The sequence below is a fragment of the Scyliorhinus torazame genome, chromosome 3 (assembly GCF_047496885.1).
Source record: "Scyliorhinus torazame isolate Kashiwa2021f chromosome 3, sScyTor2.1, whole genome shotgun sequence".
NCBI classification, from domain to species: domain Eukaryota; kingdom Metazoa; phylum Chordata; class Chondrichthyes; order Carcharhiniformes; family Scyliorhinidae; genus Scyliorhinus; species Scyliorhinus torazame.
The window spans coordinates 65,040,928-65,065,148 of NC_092709.1; the positions used below are offsets into that span (position 1 = coordinate 65,040,928).

Here is a 24,221-nt window from a genome sequence, read left to right on the forward strand (position 1 = left end):
GGACCTGGGAGGAGTTTGTTTGTTGTTTTACTTTTGTCTTTGTTTTGATTTGGACGCCGAGGAGTAAGGAATACTTGTTCTACTACCATGTGCATAAGATGTATTCCCGCATAGACTTTTTTTGTTATGGATATATGGATAAGACTTTGCTGGTTGAGGTGGTAGATACTAAATATCCAACAATAGTGGTGTCAGACCACGCCCGCACTGGGTGGACTTGCAAGTTAGCAAAGAAAAGGCCCAGCGCCCGCAATGGAGGTTGGATGTGGGGCTGCTAGTGGAGGAGGAGGCGTGTGAGGGAGGCCATTCGAGGATATACAAGGATCAATGATATGGGTGAGGTTTCGGTGGGAGTGGTTTGGGAGGCACTGAAGGTGGTTATCGTGGGGGGGGGGGGGTTCATCTCAATTCAGGCCCATAAGGAGAAGGCTGAGCAGGCGAGTTGGACAGACTGATAGGCGGTGGGACAGCTGAGGAGGGTGTGGGGGGCGGTTTATGAATATGGGGGGAAAGCTAGCATGATGCTGGCGCACCAGCTGAGGAAATGGAAGGTGGTGAGAGAGCTAGGTTGTATAAGTTGTGTTCCGTGGGTAATGGAGGAGGATCAGACATCCAACATTAGGTGGCTCCTAAATGTAATAATGATGCCTGCGGAAGGGCGCGAGGCCGAGGTGGTGGTGGTGGTGGTGGCCATGAATGCAGAAAAGGCCTTTGATCGGGTGGAGTGGAAATATCTGGGAGATCATGGGAAGGTTTGGGCAGAGATTTATGGATTGGGTCCGGTTGCTATATCGGGCACCGGTGGCAAGTGTAAGGACAAACTAGGTTCAATTGGAATATTTTAGCATGTGTCGGGGAACGAGACCTGGGTGTCCACTCTCTCCCCACTTTGGCAATGGCGCTGCGAGCATCGAACATTTAGCGGGGGATATGCGGACCATCTGCTCCTTTACATAACTGACCTGTTGGGGAAGATTGTAGGAAATATGGGGATATTGGAGGAATTGGCCGGTTCTCGGGTTACAAGCTGAATATGGGCAAAAGGTGAGTTTTTTTGCGATCCAGGCAAGGGGGCAGGAGAGGAGATTGAGGGCGATGCCTTTCGAGGTGGTGGGAGGGAGTTTTAGGTACCTGGGTATTTAAGTGCTAAGAGACTGGGGTCAGCTTCACAAATTAAATTTGGGCAGGGTGGGTGCAGACTGTGAAAATGACACTCCTCCCGAGATTGCTGTTCATGTTTAGTGTCTTCCAATTTTCATCCCTACGGCATTTTTTAGGAATATGAATGCGGCGATCTCTGGTTTATGGGGGCCGGGAAAGCCCCGTGGGTGAAGAAGGTCCTACTTGAGCGGGGGTGCGGGGAGGGGGGTCGGCCCCTCTGAACTTTACTAATTATTACTGGGCGGCTAATAGATCGATGGTTAGGAAGTGGATGGAGGGGAGGTGTGGGAGCGAGTGGAGTGCAAGGGCACGAGTCTGAGGGCTTTGTTAACGGCACCTCTGCTGTTCTCGCCGGCTTGGTACTCTACAAGCCCAGTGGTAGTGGCAGCCCTGAGAGTGTGGGGGCAATGGAGGCAGCAAATGGGACTTGAGGGGGCACCGATCTGTGACAATCACCGGTTCGCTCCGGGGAGGTTGGACGGGGGCTTCAGGATGTGGCAGCAGGCAGGGATTGAGAGATTTGGAGATCTCTTCATTGAGGAGGGTTTCCCAAGCTTGGGAGGAGCTAGAGGAGGTGTCTGAGTTGCCAGAGGGGGAATGGGTTACGTACTGACTAGTGCGGGATTTTGTCCGGAGGCAGGATCTGGGCTTTCCTCGCGTCCCACTAAGGGGACTACAGGATAAGGTGATGTCATGGAAGTGACGAAAAGATGATCCCAAATGAACTCTACTTTTTAACTTTTGAGTGAGCATATCCTGATGTTGGTTTGTGATCCCTCAACTTTTTTTTTTGTTAGTTACAACTGCAGCTTGAGCAACTTCAACAAATGCAGACCAAAAATATCAAACAAATCATCACTCGCACCAGACAAGAACTAAACGCATATTGGGATAAATGTTTCTACAGCCAGGAACAAAGAGAAGAATTTACTTTTCTGTCAGATGGTACATTATTCCTCAATTGTTTTTAGTAGTTAATTGTCCACACCATCTACTTATGTCTGCATTGTATTTTCAACTTCACAATGGAGGTTAATTTCTAATTTTCAGACATTCAAAAACTTGCCACCCTTTGTTTATATTTTTATGTATACAGTGCTCCTGACTCTCTCTGTTAGACGAGTACAGATTGGAGTGGTCCTTCACTGCACCAATATATCTGGTGTGAAATTCGTTTTGGGCAGTTTGAAAACAACTCTAGTAGGGGTGAATCCCAACTGATACTGAAGACCAATTTAAACGTCATTAGCTGTGAGAACAATAGCTTAATGCAAGGCTCTCTCTTCTAGATATTGTGAAAAATAATTAACTCTTTAGCTGTCTGTCCAAACCTGACCCAGGTGCTGATTCTAGGGTTGAATGGGTGGAGCAGAAGAGAGGTACTAACCACTGGTTCTTAAAGGAATACTGGTTAAATTACTGGATTAGTGGACCAGCAGTCAGCTAATAATCCAATCTCACCACAGCAGCTGGGGAATTTAAAATGCAATTAATTCCACAATATACTCCCATCATCTACCCAGTTTCCCACTCTTATCTGTACCTGTACAAATCTATTTGCTGCTTCAGTTCTACACTCATTGCATCCCACCTAGCTTCAAATCAACAAACTTGGATACATTCTACTTTGATAATTACACAAATAATATTGTGTTCGTGTGATAATTACACAAATAATATTATCTTTTATTAGTGTCACAAGTAGGCTTACATTGACACTGCAATGAAGTTACTGTGAAAATCCCCTAGTCGCCACACTATTGCGCCTGTTTGGGTACACCGAGGGAGAATTCAGAATGTCCAATTCACCTAACCAGCGCGTCTTTCGGGACTTGTGGAAGGAAACCCACGTAGACATTGGGAGAACGCACAGGCAGTGACCCAAGCCGTGAATCTAACCCGGGTCCCTGGCGCTGTGAAGCAATAGTGCTAACTACTGTGCTGCCGTTCCGCCTGTAGATTTAGTAGCTGGAGGCTCCACTCCTTGTGGCATTCTGCTGGTTACAGCCTGCCAACTTGAATGTCCTATTTAATGTCTCTCTACTTCTTGACAGATGACCAATTCTCCAATGTAAGCTGAGGGCAAAGGCTTCAAAATATGTTATGGTATCATATTGCTATTGATACAGCACTGTGATCAGCTGTTTTCTGGTTTTGAAGCGAACCACATAATGGGACAATTTGAAGCAGTAGGGCACAGTTCAAAATTGATCTTTAGAGGCTACACTTGCAGTTGGGGGCGGTATTGATTGTAAAACCCCCTCATTTGGAATGATGGGAAACCAAGGAGTGAGTGGTCAGGAGTTGCTGCATGTATTTTTGTTTTATCTGTAGGGCACCATTGGTAGAAGGCTAGAAGCTATGTATGCCTGTAAATATAATCTTAACAGGAGGTTAAATATCTTTGCAATTGTTAATGTTGAATGTAATTCATGTGCAGAAAATTTCACGGAAGAATTGCTGAAAGTGCATGATGAGGAGTTGGTAAAGATTACCCTTCATTACCAAAAGTGCCAAGAATTGTTTGTTAATGTTGAAAAATGGGAACATTGGTGGAAGGTGTACCTGGAACTGGAGGTACTGTAATTCTTGGTTAACTTTTATCTTTGCATCTAACAGTTATTGTTATTTCGCTGGCTATCACTTGCACACCACGTATAGCTCTGAATATCTACGGGCACTTTTACTGCTGACATGTAATTTTGGGGTGCTAGGTTTGCACGATAAACAGGTGAAATTTTGTTTTCCATTACGTTTTAGTTTGGTCATCAGGTTAGGAAGTAACTTACTGCAAAACTGGAATAATGTGTATTGCCAGAACAGGTTTGTCACTGCACGGGGATTCTTCATTGTAACAGCGGAAAAATAAAATTACGCTCCTTTGAGAATTTTTGACCTAAGAATTCACCAAATTTTGGAGTTCAATTCTGCCTGTTTTTTTAAAATTAGGATATCAGTCAGTCACATTTTTGTCTCTAAGAATATTGTTGCCTGGAGTGCAACAATGTTCTGGGGATGATGAGTGTCTTATGAAAGGAGATTGGGCAAACTGGGCCAGTATTTAAAGAGATCTCATTGAAGCCTGAAAATACTTAAAGGAATAGACAGAATAATGCAGGCAAGATATTTCCCATGGTTGGGGACACTGGAACCAGGGTGAAACCACTAGGACCAAAATGAGAAGAATTTTCTTTCGATGGTTGTGAATCTTTTGAATTCTCTTCCCAGAGGGCTGTATAAACAAGTCCTGTGTAATTTTAAGGCAGAGATTGATAGATTTCTTATGACAATAACACAGAACAGTTGTGGGAATAGTGTGGGTAAAAGTGTCCATATCAGCCATATGTATTGAATGGTGGAACAGGCTTGACTGGTTGAATGGCATATTGTTCCTATGTTCATTGGCACTCCGTCATCTTTGACACTTTTTTTTAAAAAAAAATCATGCTAGGAGAGCACCAATCCAAAACTAACACCTTTGGTAAATAATAGACTGTAACTTCAGGGGTGGGGGAGTGGGGTGGTGTTGCACTGGGCAACCCCTCCAGAAGTACCCAAGTAAAGTTTGCATGACAATTGCCTGGGAAGTGGAAACTTCCATCTAACTCGATTGCCACTCATCTGGTCCAATGACTATTCAACTGCCACTAACTTTTCCCATTTGCAAGGTCTTTGAAGTTTGTTTTGTGCACTAGAATCCCACTAGGTACCTTTTTGTTTAACACTTTTTTTATCTTATTGCTAAGGAACTCCTTGTATCCTAAACATGAACCGTACTGTTTATTTAAGTGATTCTCCATAACTTAAATGGATTCCTTACAGTTGGTGAATTGCCAAGTGATTTTAAAGTGCTTTTTTTTTTGTGATAACCCCATTTTTTTTTTTATTTATTTTTTTTTTAGCTGTACAAGTTGTTCATTTTTCTTTCTTTATAAATTTAGAGTACCCAATTATTGGTTCTCCAATTAAGGGGCAATTTAGCATGGCCAATCCGCCTAACCTGCATGTCTGGGTTGTGGGGGTGAAACCCACACAGACGTGGAGAGAATGTGCAAACTCCACATGGACAGTGACCCAGGGCCGGGATTCGAACCATAGTCCTCAGCACCGCAGTCCCAGTGCTAACCACTGTGCCACATGCCGCCCCTCAAGTTGATCATTTTGAATATCAAGGAATACGATGGGTTTTTCTTCGCAGCTGAGGGGGAGGAGGGATAATTTACAAAATGGCTGCAATTTATGGCAATTGCACAAAATTGGAAACTTGTACAATGTTCTTGACCTGAATAGCAAATCTAGTATGAATCTTTAGTAGATTCTAATCGAGGTACAATTCCAAATGCCATCTGTTATTATGTATTTTGTTTAAATAAATGAGTATCCCAATTCTTTTTTTTTTTTTTTTGCAAATGAGCATGGCCAATTCATCTACCAGGCACATCTTTGGGTGGTGGGGGTGAGACCCACACAGACACAGGGAGAACGTGCAAACTCAATGTATTTTAATATTGTAAAACTAAAAGTAGATACAATTCTATCTAACTTTATGTAGAAGAAGGCTTCAGACCCAAACAGATTCTCTAATAGAGGTGGAACTCTACTGAAGGAGGAGAAGGAACGCTGTCTGCTGCAGAAGAAAATACCAAAGGCAAGTTGCTCATTCTGGTGGCTATGTCCTTGTTTATAATGTCATTTTTTTAAGGTAAAAAGACCATCAACCTGACTTGTGTTTCCTCTTCAGCTGGAAGAAGAAATTAAGTTGTACATGGCAACGTGGGAAACTGAGCAAGGCTGTCCCTTTCTGATTTATGGCCAAAGGTTTACCACTTATTTTGCTAATCAATGGGAGCAACATAGATTCAAGAAAGTTCAAGAGAAACGAGTATGTTATTAGATGTTCAATTTTGAATTACAAAACTCCTTCCCATATTATTACTGGTTTGGTAATCTCTACCCCAACTAACCATTCCTGTTGGATTTACAGATCATTGTCATGTTGGTTAAATTTAAGTCTTTGTATTTTAAAATATAGTAGAAATTAATATGTACAGACTGGTAGTGTTTTTGTGGTACGTGTTAGTGAAAGTCTTAAATCCTGTGATTTTATTTCCAGTGTGTAAAGAAGGAAGATGGGATTGGCTTTAAAACTCCTTTAAAACGAGCATTGGGTGCACCTAGTACACCACAGAGCAAAATCAGAAAAGTAAGTCATTAATGAATTTTTACATGCTCTTCTGATTTTGAAGGATAATACTGACTTCTAACTTTTAATTTCTATTTCAACAGTACTTTAATATAGCGTGTGTGTGAAATCATTGAGACTAAACATTTTTTAACTTTTTTTTTTTTCTTTTGACATCAAAAGCCACCCCAGCAAACTCTAGCTAATAACACATAGCTTTTGTTTGCTTGCTTTTAATTATGCAAAGTGAATGTAGTACATTCGTGGCAAGAAGATCTTGATTTTCTTTTTAAAGAAAGCTTACACCAGAAACTTTAAGTGGCTTCAGGGTGATTTAGACCAGTTAATGATCTGACAAATGCATGACCAATGTGTAAAGGTGTCCACTTCAGAATAGCAGAAAATTAATTGGATTGGGAAATGATGTACAAAGGGACCTGGGTGTCCTAGTACAGTCACTGAAAGCAAGCATGCAGGTACAGCAAGCCGTTAGGAAGGCAGCTAGTATGTTGGCTTTCATTGCAAGAGGGCTTGGATACAGGAACAAACATGCCTTTAGCTGTACAAGGCCTTTGTTGAGACCACACCTGGAGTATTGTTTGCTGTTTTGGTCCACTTATCTAAGAAAGGACATTCTTACATTGAGGCAATGCAACAAAGGTTCAGCAGATTGATTCCTGGGATGGCAATGGCAGGACTGTCATGAGGTGAGATTCAGTCGACTGGGCCTGTATTCACTGGATTTTAGAATGAGAGGCGATCTAATTGAAACTTTTAAACGTTTTCATCTGGACAGACTGGATGCAGGGATGTTGCTTCCTCTGGCTGGAGGGTCCAGACCAAAAGGTCGTCATCTCAGGATGCAGGGTAGGCAGTTTAGGACTGTGATAAGGATAGATTTCTGTACTTTGGGTGCTGAACCTAGAGAATTCTCTACCCAGAATGCTGTGGAGGCCAAATCACTGAATATATTTAAGAATGTGGAGATGCTGGTGTTGGACTGGGGTGGGCACAGTAAGAAGTCTTACAACACCAACACCAGGTTAAAGTCCCAACACGTTTATTTGGAATCACGAGCTTTCGGAGAGTAGCTCCTTCACTCGCCTGATGAAGGAGCTACGATCTGAAAGCTTGAGATTCCAAATAAACCTGTTGGACTTTAGCCTGGTGTTGTGAGACTTCTTACTATATTTAAGGAGGAAATGGATTTCTACACTCTAACGGTGACTAGGAGTATGGGGGGGAAAGTGCTAGTGATCGGCCATGATCATGTTGACTGGCAGAGCAGGCTCGGAATGGCCTTAAATTATCTTTGTTTCAGAACAAGTGAGTACATCTTAATATTTTATGAAAATTGTCCATGAAGAGTGAGCTGCAAGAATTTGCAACGTATTTGCTTCTGCATTAGAATTTAGTCTTGGGATACTTCTTGCAAAAGTGTATTTTTTTTCTGCTTACAGCAGCAAATTACTGAAGCCTCAAGTAACCAAAAGGGGCATCTATTGCAAATGAGCACTGGTATTGAGCATGCCAACAGTTTCCTCTTTGAAGACGAGAGGTAAATGGATGTGTATCCGGGCCACCCACTGCTGCACTGCAGTTAGACCAAAAACCCCATCTACCCTCTGCACTTGAAGGGTTCAATTACTATTTTGGAGAAAAATGTGGGAGTTATCTCTGGTGTCCTTGTCAATATTTATCCCTCAAATCAACATTGCAAATAAATTGTGGGACCATTTTCACATTGCTGAGTTTGCTGCTTGAAAATGGGCTACAGCATTTAAGAAAGTAAATCCCCATAGTCCCAGATGGACATGGGCTGCTTTCCCCTTTGAGGAGGAGACCAGAGGGTCGCCACATCTCGGCGAAGGGCAAGGTTGAGAAGGCGGAGCAATGAATTTGAATTACCTCAGCTAGTATGGGAATGTGAAGCAGCGCTGTTGGCCTCTCACTGCATCATGAACCAGCTGTCCAGTCAAGAGCTAAACCGGTCCCCGGCTGCAGCATTTATTACAACAGTGACTAAATACTTCATTGGCTATAATGAGCTTTGAGGTGTTCTACAATTTTGAAAAGCACTACATAAAATGGATGTCTTGCTTTCTATTCAGCTAGATCCAAATGGAATAACATTATCACTCCCAGGAGATAACAAATGCAAAAGCAAAATACAGGTTGAATATCCCTTATTTGAAATACTCAGGGCTGAGAGTGTCTCGGATTCCGGAATTGTTTGAGTTTTTGAATACAAAGCGACAAAGACCCTCTGATACTGCTCTGAGTCACCAGTCGGCGGGGTGTCTGACAGAGTGGGTGGCTTCCCTCTCGACAGAGAATGAGGCACCAGGTTCAACTCTTTCGGTACAACAAACTCATGCCGTCAATTGGAAGGATACACAAATGCACGTGTGTTCAGCCCAGGAACGGGACACAGTGCTCGGAACACTGAGTGTGAATTTCAGAGCTTTTCAAGTAAGGGATACTCAGCCTATACTGCAGATGCTGGAAATCAGAATTTTTTTTTTTTTAAACTGCTGGAAAGCCTGGTCTGGCATGATTGAGCTAATGGAGAGATTCCAAGATAATCTACCTTGCGAACTTCTTGTCACTTCTAGAAATGTCTGATTTTTAACATTCTCTTATAGTTAAATGGGAGCTCAAATTTCACATCGAATAGTGGTGGAAGCACTTGTAAGCGAGCAAGAAAGCCACCTCTTGCAGCTCAGAAGGTCAGTCTTGTGTAACAACAGTATTGATTATGCACATCTGTTTTGAAGACTATGTACAAAATTCTCTAAACTTGTCAATCCAAGCATGCACAACTAAAAAAAAATCTTTCCAAACTGAGGGCTTTACCCCCAAAAATCTTAATCTTTGAGATTCAGAACATTTTGAAATGAGCTCACTAATGTCCCTGTAATTTAAATTTATACGCAATTCTGAACATTTTGCTTCAATCCCCCTATTTTGGCTTATTGCCCTTCTTCCAAACATGTCTGAAGCCCTTATGAGAATCATTGTGCTTGGGGGACTTTGAAGATGGACCAGCAAGACTTGTATTGTGGATTTGCATCATGAGCTAGAGGGTTTGATTCCAAATCCTTCTAATACAAGAAAGGGAAAACTTTGTCCTATACTTGCTGAGTTGCACTCCAAATTTTGCCTTCAATCTTTATGCTCGACCTTAATCCTTTAACGTGGAATATAGAAAATTTACAGCTCAAAAAAATAGCAGCCCATGGTCTCTGCCAACCACGATAGCCACCCTCCCACTCATTGACTCTGCAGGTTACAGTATTTCGGTGCATATCAAGCATTTTTACATGCAAGTAGAGTTTCTGCCTCCACCATCCATGTCCAAAACACCCATCTTCCTCCTTGGTGAAAGCATACTTCTCCAATTCCCCTCTAATCCCTCTGCCATTACATTAAATCCAAGGCCCCTGGCTAATGACTGCTCTGCAAAGGGAATTGTTCCTTATCCACTTTATCTTGGTCCTCCAATTTTATACACTTCTATTAAGTCTTCTCTTTTTCTTCCCCCCCCCCCATCTTTTTTTTTTTAATGCAGTCAATATTCCATTTCAGGCAACTACTTCAAATCTCTTCCCTCTCCTCCTCCTCTCCCTGCCCTATGGGACAATGACCAGAACTCTGTGCAGTACCCTAACTAATATTCTGCACCGTTCTGGTATAACCGGTCTATGCCCGTAATAATATCCCACCTTTAACCACTTCACCTGACCATCATGCAAACTTCTGGAATTTGTGGACATCATACAAATTAGCAGCAGGCCAATAAGCCCCTTGAGCCTCCTCTCCCATTTGATAAGATCACAGTTGATTGATTGTGGTCTCAACTCTACTTTGCTATATAGCCATATATTACTTTACACTCGTCAATCAAAGTTTCTTGTCAATCAAGGTTCTATCTAAGTCTTACCAAAGCTAGTAAATATCTAACCTCCACTGCTCTGTGGGGAAGCATATTTCACAGACAGGCCCTCATGAAAAAAAATTATCATCTCCATCTCATAAACATGTCTGCCTTAAAGGAGACTTCTGAATTGTTCTAGCGTCTCCCATAAAGGGAAATCTCCTCTAGATCCTGAGGGGCTTGAATGTTTCAATAGGATCACCCCCCCCCCCCCCCCCCCCCCTCTCCTAAACCGTGAACCTTCTCTGAATTGCCTCCAATCATTGGAGACCAAAACACCACTCCAGATGTGGTCTTGTCAATGCCCTATCCAACTGTAGCAAAATTTCCTCTTTATATTCCATTCCCATTCCTAATCACTTGTATGGATACCAACTTTGATTCATGTATCAGAACACTCAGATCGCTGTTCTGCGATCTTTCCATTTGAATAATAGCCTGCTTTTTATTCTTCCTGCCATTATACTGAATCTGACATTTTTTTGCCCACTTGCTTAACCTATCTGTGTCCCTTTTGCAAACTCTTTGCATCCTCTTTGACAGCTTGTAGCTTACTTTCCGCTTTGTCATCCGAAAACCTTTTTTATAAACTTAGCCATCTAACTATCATGCATTCAGTCCCTTCATCCAAGTGATAAATTGAATTACTTCAAGCCCCAGTACTGATTCCTGTAGCATCCTACTAGTTTTGCCAATCTGAAAATGGCCCATTCATCCCTGCACTAGGCTTCCTGTTGCTAACCAATCCTTTATCCATGCTCATATTGCCTCTATACTATAAATACTTGGTGTAGTAACCTTTGTGACATCAAAATGCACAACTCCTACAGATTTTTCCATTATTCACATGCATGTTAATTCCTCAAACTAAATTGGTCAAAGATGATTTCTGTTTAACAAAGCCATGTTACTCTGCTTGATTGCATTTCAGATTTTCCATGGTCATGCTCTAACATCATAGCTTTTTAGTGTTTTCCCAGTGGTAAATGTGAGATTAACTGGCCTATAGTTTCATGATTTGTCTTTCTTCAGTGGAGTTACACTTACTATTTTTCCAGTATCTAGTGCCTGCATAAAATAAATAAATTGAAGGAAAAGTTGCTTTCATTTCTTTCTTACATTTGATCTCTTGCACATGCCTTCATGGAATTTTCTAAGCATGATTGAGTCTGTCATTCACTAGCCTATTTTGGCAGCTTCCAACTGTAACTTTCCAAAGTATATAGCAATTCTTTTTCAGATAGATTTAACTTATTTTTTTCTTCATTAGACTAATGTGCTACAAAAAACACCTCTGCAAGAAAAAGATACAATTGTGTCATCAGTTTCTACTGTAAGTCAGCAGCCCGATGAATTCAGGTGCCATGCTGTAAGCTATACAGAATTTACAGTAAGGTCTACATTTTTTATCCTCTACCCTTGAATTGAATTTAACTACTGCTTTTTTAACTGATGGCTTTCTTTTTTAGCATCATAGAATTAACTGCAAAGTATTAATCTTTCAAATCCGTAATTGTTTTCTTCCACTTGTTCCACCTTCCAATATGAATGGTTTGTAATATGTATTTGAGTCATTTCAAGGAGAGCATTGTGAAGCAAAATGATGAAGTCTCAAAGTATTAGGATAGATGTCCAAAGGTTGGATAATAAAGTTTTCAGGAGCATCTTGAAGGAAGAAAGAGGTACTCCAATTTGGGGAAGGAATTCCAAAGCTAGGAAAGATGACATCATGGTAATATTAGTGGACTAGAAATCCAGAGGCCCAGGCTAATACTGTGCAGACAATGGTTCAAATCTTGCATGAAGTTGGTAGAATTACAAATACATTTCATTCATTCAAGGGATGTGTTTTTCTGGCTAGACCAGCATTTAATAATCTTTATCATTGTCATAAGTAGGCTTACGTTAACACTGCAATGAAGTTACTGTGAAAATCCCATGGTCGCCACACTCCGGCGCCTGTTCTAATATACTGACGGAGAATTCAGAATGTCCAATTCACCTAATGAGCACGTCTTTCGGAACTTGTGGTAGGAAACCCATGCTGACACGGAGAACGTGCAGACAGTGACGTGTGGAGACAGTGACACAAGCGGGAATCGAACGAGTGACCCTGGCGCTGTGAAGCAGTAGTGTTAACCATTGTGCTACCGTGCCACCTGGAGAAGGTGGTGATGAGTTGCCTCCAAACTGCTGTGGTCCACGGATGTACCTACACTGCTAGTAGGAAGTAGTTCCAGGATTCTGAGGCAGAGACGTGAAGGAACAGCGATCTAGTTCCAGGTCGGGATGGTGAGTGACTTGGAGGGGAACGTGCAAGTGAAGGTGCATCTGTCCTTCTAGATAGTATTGGTCATCTGTTTGGAAGGTGCTGTCAAAGGAGCCTTGGTGAGTTCCTACAGTACCATCTTGTAGATGGTACACATGGCTGCTACTGTGTCAATGGTGGAAGGAGTGTGTGTTTGTGGATCAAGCAGGCTGCTTTGTCCTGGATACTGTCAAACTGCTCGGGTGTTGTTGGAGCTGCACTTATCCAGGCAAGTGTAGAATATTCCATCACACTGACTTGTGCCTTGTAGATGGTGGACAGGCTTTGGGGACTTGAGAGGTGTTGTTCCTCTGACCTGCTCTTGTAGCTGCAGTAATTATATAGCTAGTTCAATGGTAACTCCCAGGATGTTAGTGGGGGAATTGGGTGTGGGTAATGCCATTAAATGCTAATGCAAAATGGTAGATTCTCTCGTTGGAGTCATTGCCTGGCATTTGTGTGACCTGAATATTACTTGTCAGCCCAGGCCTGGGTAATGTCCAGGTCTTGTTGCATTTGGACATGGACTACTTCAGTGTCTGGAGAGTTGTGAAGAGCATTGTTCACATCAATGGACATCCCCACTTTTGTCCATATGATGGACTACTTCAGTGTCTGGAGAGTTGTTTTGTTCACATCAATGGACATCCCCACTTTTGACCACATGATGGAACAAAGGTAATTGAAGCAGCTGCAAATGTTTGGGCGTATTACACTTCCGAGTGATGTCCAGGAGCTGAGATGACTGACCTCCAACAACCATCCTCTTTTGTGTCAGGAATGAGTTCAACCAGTGGAGAGTTCCATCCCCTAATTCCCATTGACTCCAGTTTTGCTAGAACTTCTTGATGCCACGCTTGGTCAAATATGGCCCTTATGTCAAGGGCAGGCAGTCTCCTCTCATCTGTCATTTGGCTCTTTTGCTCATGTTTGAACCAAGGCTGAAATGGGATCAGTAGTTGAATGGCCCTGGCAGATCCCAAAATGCACATTAGTGAGCAGGTTATCGCTAAGCAAGTGCTGCTTGATAGCACCGGTGGCCCATTCTACTGCTTGATTGAGAGTAGATGGATGGACTGGTAATTTGCTGCATCAGACTTTTCCTTTTTTGTATACAGGACATACTGGGCAATTTTCAACATTGTTGGATAGATGCCAGTGTTGCAGCTGCACGGGAACAGCTTGGCTATGGGTGCGACAGGTTCTCGAGCACAGGTCTTCAGGATTATAGCTGGAATATTGTCTGGGGCCCATAGCCTTGGCAACATCCAGTGCCTTCACATGAAGAAGAGGCTGGAGTGAATAGAATTGGCTGAAGACTGGCATCTATGATGCTGGGGACCACCAGAGGAAGCGCAGATGGATCATCCACTTGGCACCTCTGTAACAAATGCCTTTTTAGCCTTTTGCACTGATTTGCTAGGCCCCATCATTTTGAGGAGGATTTTTGTGGATCCTTTTGTGGTGGCCATGGAGTGAGTGGTTGCACATTTGGCAGCTCCTACTTGAGATGGTTTTTTGGACCTTTTCCCTGCATGTAGAGTGGATGTTTTGGTGAAAAAAGGTGCAGGGATTACAGGAGAAAGCTGAACTCTTCTGGTGTGGTTGGTGGATGAATCCGCGGACCAGAAGTGAGGCAAAAAAGAAGGGAGCAGTTGGAGGAAGAGAATCTTTTGTGCACCACAGGTCAAGGTGGCAATGGGTAGAGGGCCTGTCCTGCCTGCGCAGTGGTCAACTGAGCAACTGGTGGACTTCTTGAACGAGATGGAGGAGAAATTGGCGGAGGGGCTTGGGGCAGCCATTGGACTGGTGGAGGTGATGGAGAATATGGGGGCAATGCAGGCAGGGAAGGCCCTGGGCCTGGATGGGTTCCCTGTGGAATTTTATAAGTTTGGGGGGATGGACCTGGGGCGTCTGCTGATGAGGGCATATAATGAGGTGAGGGGAAAAAGGGAAGCTCCCCTCTACATTATCGCAGGCGTCCATATCCCTAATATTGAAGAAAGATAAAGATCCAGAGCAGAGTGGGTCCTACTACCCAATATTGTTATTAAATGTGGACGCAAAGTTGCTGGTGACGATCCTAGCCTTGTGTATCGAGCACTGTGTGCCAAGGGTGATGGGGGAAGAACAGACGGGGTTTATAAAGAGGAGGCAATTGTTGACGAATGTTAGGAGATTATTGAATGTGATAATGATGTCCCCAGAGGACAGAACATAGAGGTGGCAGTGGCAATGGATGCAGAGAAGGCTTTCATTCGGGTGGAGTAGGAGCAAGTGTTAGGCCGGTTTGGGTTCGGACAGGGGTTTGTGGACTGAGTCCAACTATTGTACAAGGCGCCGGCAGCGAGCGTGCAAATGAATCGGGTGAGCTCTGGTTACATCGTGGGACAAGGCAGGGTGCCCACTCTCTCCATTGCTTTTTGCCTTGGAAATAGAGCAACTGGCAATTGCGCTTTGAGCATCGAGGAGTTGGGAGAGGGGGCAGCACGGTGGCGCAGTGGATTAGCCCTGCTGCCTCACTGTGCCGGGGTTCCAGGTTTGATTCCGGATCTGGGTCACTGTCACATTCTCCTGTGTTTGCGTGGGTTTCACCCCCACAACCCAAAGATGTGCAGGGTAGGTGGATTGGCCACTCTAAATTGCCCCTTAATTGGAAAAAATGAATTGGGTACTCTAAATTTATTTTTAAAAGAAAAAGGAGTTGGAGGAGGGATTGTGGGGTGTGGAAGGAGGGGGAGGGGAGTTGAGCACATGGGTTTTGTATATGCAGAAGACCTGATGCTGTATATCTCTGACTCAATGGAATAATGAATATCCTGGAGGTGTTTGGCGATACAAGCTGAATAAGGGGAAGAGTGAGGTGTTCCAATCGAGGCCAGGGACGATTGAGGTGTTCCAATCGAGGCCAGGGGACAGGAGAGGAGGTTGGGTGAGCTACTGTTCCAAGGTGGTGGGTGGGGGGGGGGGGGGGAGCTTTAGATATAGCGGCAGGTGGTGTGGGGATGGATGCAGTTGCACAAACTGAACCTGGCTCGGTTGGTGGAGCAGATAAAGTGAGATTTTAAAAGGTGGAATGTGCTGTCGCTGGCGGGGCTGGGGCAAACGGTGAAATTGACAATGCTACCGAGGCTCTTGTTTGTTTTTCAGAATCTCCCAATCTTCATTCCAAAATCATTTTTTCAGAAGGTTATCACTTTAATTTTGGGGTTTTGTTTGGATGGGGTAAACTGCGCAGGTTAAGAAGGTGTTGAATATAATGAATTATTATTGGGCTACTAATATAGCCATGGTTAGGAAATGGATAGTGGGGGCGGTGGAGGTGGCCTATTATAGGGGAACGAGTTTGGGGGCATTGGCAGAGGCGCCTCTGCCATTCTCGCCGGCCAGATACTCCACAAGCCCAGTGGTGGTGGTGGCACTGCGGGTATGGGGGCAGTGGCAGCCACATCTGAGGTTGGAAGGTGCCTTGGTAAGAGCACTGATCTGTGACAACCCAGGTATATACTGTGTTTGGGGGGGGGGGGGGGGGGGGGGGTACGTTGTCCAAGTTGTTGGGGGTGAAGGTAGTCCAGAGGTAGCGATATTCGGAGTGTCAGAAGACCCAGGATTCCAGGGGGCGAGAGAGGCCGATGTCCTGTCCTTTCCCTCCCTGATGAGGCGGTTTTGTTTGGGTGGAGGGACCTAGAGCCCCCCAAATCAGGAGTGTGGGTGAGCAACCTAGCGGAGTCCCTGAGGTTGGGAAAAAAAATAAAGTTTGTCTTGAGAGGGTCGGTCGATGAGTTGGTACAGAGATGGAAGCCATTCATCGACTTCTTCAAGAAGGATTGAGGTGTCAGCAGAGGGAGGGGTTGGGGGGATAAAGGGGTTAAAATGGGGAAGGCAGGATGAGAAGGACGGGGGGGGCGGGGGGTTGGGGTGTTGATTAGTTAGTTATTCATTATGATCCTGTTTGTTCTTTGTTACTGTTTATATAAATGCCTCAATAAAACTATTTTTAAAATATAAAAATATTGGAACCAGGGTGGGAATGGTGGATGGTCAGTTTGGGAATTGGTTTGAGGGAACAGGAAGTGGCTCATATGGACCAGATAAGCTGAAGGGCATGAGTGAAGATGAGACACTAAAAAATATGCCAACTTAGGGCAGAGGGGATTTGGCCTGGTAAGCATGTGGCAGAGACAGTAGAACAGATGCTCCTCGCATTTATTGAGGGTTGGAGGAGACCAGTGAAGATTAACACTGAAGCCTAGTGTTATCTTTGCATTTCAAAATAGTGAACAGTTTTAGGTTTTAATTTGCGTTTTTCAATTTTACTGAATGCTACTTTTCACGGATGGTGTCTGGTATTTACATGTTGTACAGTTTCTTATTTACATACATATTTCTTAACGTGCATTCTCCCCGTTCCCTCGTTGGTAGCCCCCTCTTCTGCCCAGGGTGTCCTGCTGAGCTCCCCTCTTTTCTGTGGCTTTTGTTGTTGGCCTTTTGGGTATGTGGGGGGGGGCGGGGGGGGCTTCCTCCTCTCCTCCCCTCCCACCATGTTTCTCTCTGTGGCTCCCTTGGGTTCCTTCCTAATCTCCTCTTTCCTCCCGCCCCCCCCCCCCCCCTTTGTACCACCTCATTATATGCATTCTTGTCTGCTCTCCCCGACATATGGCCCCCATGCTTTGTGGAACCCCTCGTCTGACCCTCGGACAGTGTACCCAATGGTGACCCTCTTCTCCAAGTGGAAAAATTCTGCCAGCTAGTCTGCAGCTATGGGTGGTGCTGCTGATCGCCAACCGAGCAGTATTCTCCAACATGCAATTAAGGAAGCAAAAGCAAGGGTGTCGGCCCCCTTCCCCATATGTAGCTCTGGCTGTTCAGATACCCCGAAGATTGCCACTGCCAGACACCCTCACCCCAACAACCTTGAACATCGCCTTAAAGAAGGCTATCCAGGACCCTACAAGTCTGGGGCAAGCCCAGAACATATGGTTGGTCAGGCCTCCCTGGCACCGTTCGCATTTCTCCTCCCAAGAAAGACCTGTTCATTTGGGTTCTGGTTCGGTGCAGTGTGTACCACTTTAAACTATGAGGCTGAGCCTTGTGCAGGAGGAGGTGGAGCTGGCCCAGTTCAGTGCTTCGCTCAAGAGTCCCCAACCCATTTTTGTCTGACTTCATCCAGTGGTCGTCTTCCCTATCCAGTAACTGTCCATAGATGATCCCATAAATTTCTCTCTCTTTTTCCCCCCCCCCCCCCCCCCCCCCCCCCCCCCCCCCCCCTTACTGCCCATGTTTATCAGTTACTCTAATAGTGTGTCTCTTGGGGTACCTTGCCGTTTCCTTGCAGAGAAAGTGTTTGATTTTGGAGGTATGAGTTCCTATACTGTCAGCAGTTCCATGCCTTCCATCAGTTCGCCCAAGGTCGCTAGTCCCTGACTGTTAGCGACTAACCGTCCTTTTTAAAGGTGGTGTCGAGCATGGCTGGTGGGAATTTGTGGTTTCCGCAGATGGAGGCCATGGGGGACATTGCGGTTAAACAAAAATGCTGCCTCATCTGGTTTCATGTCTTTAGTGTGGCTACCACTACTGGGCAGGGTATATTTTGTCAGGGGGGGGGAGAGAGCACTGCTGTGGCGAGGGTCGTTCCCTTGCAGGAAGACTCTTCCAACCTCACCCATTCCATATTGGGTTCACGTATCCATCCTCTCACTCTCTCTGCCATAGCTGCCCAGTGGTAGTATTGTTGATTCAGCAGGGCCAGACCGCCTATAATTTTCCTCATGTGTAGTGTCTATTTGGGGATACTTGGGTTCTTATTCCACACACACACACACACACACACACACACACACACACACAAACAGCATGATCATTTGTCTATGTTATGGAGAAGGCCTTGGGGTGAAGATCAGTGTGGATCTGAACAGTAAGAGGAACCTCGGCAGTATGTTCATTTTGATTGGCTACACACTCCCCTCCAGAGAGAGCGGAACTGCATCCCATCTCTGTAGGCCCGCCAGACTGGTCAGATTCCACTTGTGGAGACGTATCCAGTCATCGGCTATCTGGATCCCCAGGCAGCGGAATTTGTTTTGGGCTAGTTTTGAATGGTAGTCCCTCCCCGGTTCGGGTTCACTGGGAAAGCCTTGCTCTTGCCGAGGTTGAGTTTGTACCACGAGAAGGCTCCGAACTCTTCCAGGAGCTGCATGATTGCTTTCAGACTGTTCTGTGGGTTCAAGACATTGAGGAGCAGGTCATCCACATAGTGAAACTCTGTGCACCCTGCCTCCTCTTTAGATGCCCCTCCAACTTTATGCGACTCGCATGTGTGCCTAGTATGGGACTAAGTACGCAGCCTTGCGGGGCCCTGGTATTGAGTACTATCGTGGAGGTGTTTTTTATCATTGCTGATTGTGGTCTATGGGTCAGAAAGCCGTGGATCCAGTTGCAGAATGAGGAGTCAAGTCTTCGGTTTTGGAGCTTTGACTACAGCTTCACCTTCAAAACCATAACCCCAGCTAAGCTAGTGTCAATGTGCAAGAGTCCTTGTTGTCGAGATGCTCCAGGGATGTGTGTAGGGCCAGGGAGATGGCGTCTGCTGTGTTCCGCTTGTGCCGGTGTGTGAATTGCAGTGGATCTAGGCATTCTGGGAGTATGGAATTGGTGTGCCTCATGACCAACCCCTCGAAGCACTTCATAATGATATAGGTCAAGGCCACTGGACAGTAGTCATTGAGGCACATAGCCTGGTTCTTCTTTGGCACCGGTATGATGGTGTCTTCTTGAAGCAGGTGAGGATCTCGGAACGGAGTAGGGAGAGGTTGAAGATGTCCGCGAACACATCTGCCTGCAGGTCCATGCAGGATCTGAGTGCATGACCAGGGACCCCCATCAGGACCCGTCTCTTTTGGAGCGTTCACTTTCAGGAAAGCTGATCTGACTGAAGCTGTGGTGGTGGGTATAGGTTTGTCAGAGTCTGCTGGGGCAGTTGACAGTGGTTTGATGGTTTCCTGCTCAGACCGAGCATAGAATGCATTGTGTTCATCAGGGAAGGGTGTGTTGCTGCTGGAGATTCTACTGTTTCGCTTTGATCGACTGTTATGTTGTTCAAGCCTTGCCGCAACCGACGAGAGTCCGTGGCTTTAGTCTCTGACTTGGCTTGGTCTGATATTGTTCTTGGCATCCCTGATGGCTTTGCGGACGTTGTACCTGGATTTCTCTTATAGGTCCGGGTCGCCTGTCTTGAATGATCAAACTTGGCCTTCAGGAGGGAGTCGGAGTCAATGTCCCAATTAAACCATGGTTTCCGGATGGGGAACGTACATACTACCACCTTTGGCACGCAGTCTTCTCCACATTTGCTGATACTTGACCTACGGGGTGTGACTGCCTCTTGAAACACAGCATTCAGGCAACACACCCCCTGATGTGTCGCAGCATCTGAAGCTCAGACACCAGAGCATCAACTCTGAGCTGAAGTTCCTCAAGCAACCAACACTTGCTACAGATGTGTTTACTAGGAACCACAATGGGGTCCACCAGCTCCCACATCATGTAGGTACAACACCACCTGGCCCTGCATCTCAATTTTATTTAATTCGTTATTTAATTTCTTAATTTAAATTTCAGTTGGTTTTGGTCTTTCTAACCTGTAAACTATTTCCCCTTTTTACCTCTAACTTAAAGTAAATTGGGATAGGTAATGTAAATTAACAGTTATTTACCAGCCAATGAACTTGCTGTTTTCCTACGACATCACATTGTTTCTCCCACTCGTTTATTGTGAGCTTCTCCTCCACAGCTTCTCAAACTGGCCAGCACTGTTACTCTCTGTTGTTTCTGGCACTCATTGTCCTCCCCATCGTCCATCATCAGTATTAAATGGAAAATCAATTAACAAACCAGGTTGATGCTGGACTCTTGCACAACCTGCCTGTTTCTTAGACTGACTAAATCATGCCTGCATGCTCTTGACATGTGACCACTTCCCTAAATTGTTGTTCCTTTCACATTTGGTATTCCTGTTGAATGCACAAACAAAGTTTTGGGCAACATGCTGTTTTTCAGCAACACTCGGTACTACCAAATCACTATTTGAACGCTTCCTGTTTGTGTCCTGCTTTATATACCATCTCTGAACTCGAACCCTCCCCATCCCTGGCAAAAAATGTTGTTTGCTTTTAAACTGTCCTTGCAGACTTCCCAATGCTGCAACCGCCCCTCCAAAATGAGCTACCTAAAGGAGGCAATTCAGTGTTGCAGTTTTTCAGCCTAACTGGTCCTGTCCAATAATCTCCTCCTTTACAACTAGCTTGTGCCTGCCCATTTTGATTAGCCAATGGCATCCATTTTACATGGCTGGTTTTGTTTCCTCTGGTGCGGTCAGATGAAGATTGACCCTACTTCTCCCTCCTGGTGCCAATGCACCTAGCTGTTTATGGGCAAATTCTTGTGCACTTCCTCCAAAACGAGCCTTGTTTAACTTAACTTGCCTTGTCTTTTCTAGATGCAATGCAATAGACCAAAAGAAGGAAATTTTAATGGTCATTGGAGTAGGGTAACAAGTTCTTCATGAAATATCGCTGGTTCTTGGCTATTAGTCTTGTTGTAGTAATCTTTATTAGTGTCACAAGTAAGCTTACATTAACACTGCAATGAAGTTGCTGTGAAAAGCCCTTAGTTGCCACACTCCAGCTCCTGTTCGGGTACACTGAGGGAGAATTCAGAATGTCCAATATGACTCCTCATTATAGCCATCAATACTAATGAATGACTCTTTGACCATTAATACTGTACAATTTTCGAGGTCCCAGGTTCGATCCCGGCCCTGGGTCACAGTCCGTGTGGAGTTTGCACATTCTCCCAGTGTTTGTGTGAGTTTCGCCCCCCACAACACACCGATGTGCAGGGTAGGTGGATTGAACACGCTAAATTGCCCCTTAATTGGAAACAATTGGGTATTCTAAATTTAAAGAAATACTGTACAATTTTGTTTTATATATTGATATTTTCAATAATGATGGATAAGAATGTTATCAAACATGGCCGAAATGTCTTTAAAGTTGACCAGAAATTGTGTTTTTAAGTAGGTTTTGGTAGTTAGCATTTGTGTTTAATCCACCATTGCAGGTAATTGTTTAGATGCACATTGTCTTTAATCCATTTGTACAAAGGCATTCCTGTAATCTGAAAGTTATAATGCTCTGTTCAGGATTGTATAGACGTAAAACTTTCCCCTCTTTTTTTTTATCTCAGCGTGACTTTACCAGAAAATCCAATGTCAGTGCACAGCTCAATTCTACAACTCTCGAAAATCCTTAGGAAGTCGTCTATCCACATCTTCATGTCATAAGAGTTCAGGAAACTTGCTCTGCATGGTACTTTAACGATTGGTGATTGTAATTGAACAGAATAAGTACACAATGAAGATCTGAGGACTTTGCAGAATTTCATTCTGTGTGGTTTGTCAACTTTTGCTTTTTTTTTCTTGTGTATCTTTTTTATATGTTGAACTTTAATTTGTCATCTTCTTACATCTGTCCCTCAAGTCTCAACAATATCTTCAAATTTCAGTTCTGAATTATGTCTAAAATGTTGCAGAATCTAACTGAATTATGTCTTTATCATCCAAGTGCTTGCTAAAGTGTTTATATTTATGTGTGTAAATTGGACCAAAAAGGAAACTTGTTGTTGAGATTTTTTTTTTTTTTTAAATAAAGAGTTGGATTTTGGGTGTTTTTACTGGCAGTGAGCCAGTTATCCATGTAACAAAACTGCTACCTGCATGATATCTCAGGTGTAGACTGTTGGCTTGAATTACCAGCCCAACTGTGCAGTTTGTAAATCATTGCTATATATACAATGACTTGTTCCTAATTAGTGTTTTAGAAGCAACTGAGTTTGTCATTTTTCAACATCTTGGAAATGTCTTAAATTGAATAACTGTTTTGAATTTAGAAACTGCTTGTATACAATAAAATACTTTGGAAAAAAAACTCATGGCCAATGCATATCTAAAGACTATTGTGTGAAAATCTTTACCCATGGGGTTTTACCCGCCCATACGAACCCAGAGATCACAGTGTCCAACATTTTTGTTAAAAAAGCCACTGGGGTGAATATAGGCAGGCACTGAAATACAAACCGAAACCTTGGGAGAACTGTCATCTTTACCGTCTGCACCCTCCCCACCACTGACGCCTATCCCACTGACAATGGGTGCATATTCCACCTTCGAAAAGTCCTCCTTCATCTGCTCCACTAACCGAGCCAAATTAACTTGTGTAACTGCTCCTAATACTGCGCCATCTGGATTCCCAAATACCAAAAACTCTCCCACCACGTCCATATTTAATGTGCACCCTGAAAACTGGCCAGGTTCCACTAGGGTCTCCAATTCCGCACCCCCCCCCCACCCCGGAAGAGTGTTGGGAATATACAAAAGTAAGTCATCCACATATAACCAGACCCTGCGCTCCCATCCCCTGCACTATCCCCTGCCAGTCCTTTGACATTCAGCGCCATCGTCAATGGTTCTATAGCCAAGGCAAACAGCAGTGGGAAGAGTGGAGATCCCTGCCTTGTCCTCCGGTGCAGCTTAAAATAATCAGAGCTCACTTGGTTCATTCGCACACCCACCACCGGAGCGTGGTACAGCAACTGGACCCAGTCTACAAAACCCTATCCAAACCACTCCAGGACCTCCCACGGATACTCCACTCCACCCGATCAAAGGCCTTCTCTGCATCCATGGCGACCTCCACCTCCCTTCTTGTGGGGGGCGTCATAATCATGTTTAGCAGCCTTCTAATGTTGGTCATTAGCTGCCTCCCTTTCACCTTTTAAACTCTCCCTCCATCTGCTCCACTGGCCGGCTTAAGTTGAGCCTGTGCAGATGGAGGGAGAGTTTAAAAGGTGAAAGGGAGGCAGCTAATGACCAACATTAGAAGGCTGCTAAATCTGTTCACTGTTGCACTCTCGTTGTCAGCCTTTGTACAGTCCAGCTGAGATCTGTCAGTCTCACCGTTGTCCTGCACAGCTTGTATGCTACTTGTGATCACCTTGTCACTAGTTGCAAATAAAATGGATAGACCGTCATCGTCAAAGAACAAATACAGCACAGGAACAGGCCCTTCGGCCTGCCAAACCTGCGCCGACCAGTCTTTTTGTTGTTCATAATCTGTTTTTTCACTGTTGTCATTACTGGCAAATACAGTGGATAGACCTTCACAATCTTCCTCTTCTGGCTCAGCAAATAAACTAGATAGACCCTCCTCTGTTTCACCACTGTCCTCATTGGATGACTGCGGCATCTAACCTCGTGGCCAGTTACAATGATGATCTGTCTTCATGTTGTCTGGAACCTACAGTCGCTTAACGAGGTTCAGGGCTTCGCACGCCTCCGCTCCAAATATGGCCTTTCGCTCTGTGTCCACAATGACAAATTGCACGATGTGACTTCGATTGTGCACTCATGCTTCCAGGTTACACATGCATAGCGTTTTAATTGCTTCCCACTGTAGGCGATCAGCCATTTCTGTTGATCAAAAACTGTCGGTTGAAATCTCAGGTGGTTCAAATCGGAGAGCCTAAGGAAATTGTCAGTTGTTCCAGTGACAAGCTTGCATTTGATAAATGTGGCATTT

At 44.4% G+C, this 24,221-nt stretch overlaps 1 protein-coding gene across 1 annotated transcript in view; it reads left to right on the forward strand.

Moving 5' to 3' along the window:
- Positions 1 to 22,359, forward strand: part of LOC140408496 (protein regulator of cytokinesis 1) — a 60,634-nt gene extending 38,275 nt beyond the window's left edge. Inside the window, exons 7-14 of the mRNA XM_072495760.1 lie at positions 1,959 to 2,106; positions 3,602 to 3,738; positions 5,714 to 5,809; positions 5,903 to 6,043; positions 6,275 to 6,364; positions 8,989 to 9,072; positions 11,551 to 11,670; positions 21,832 to 22,359. Coding sequence (XP_072351861.1) covers positions 1,959 to 2,106; positions 3,602 to 3,738; positions 5,714 to 5,809; positions 5,903 to 6,043; positions 6,275 to 6,364; positions 8,989 to 9,072; positions 11,551 to 11,670; positions 21,832 to 21,897 — 882 coding nt within the window. The 3' untranslated portion in view covers positions 21,898 to 22,359. The remainder of the gene's footprint in view (positions 1 to 1,958; positions 2,107 to 3,601; positions 3,739 to 5,713; positions 5,810 to 5,902; positions 6,044 to 6,274; positions 6,365 to 8,988; positions 9,073 to 11,550; positions 11,671 to 21,831) is intronic.
- Positions 22,360 to 24,221: the final 1,862 nt, after the last annotated feature.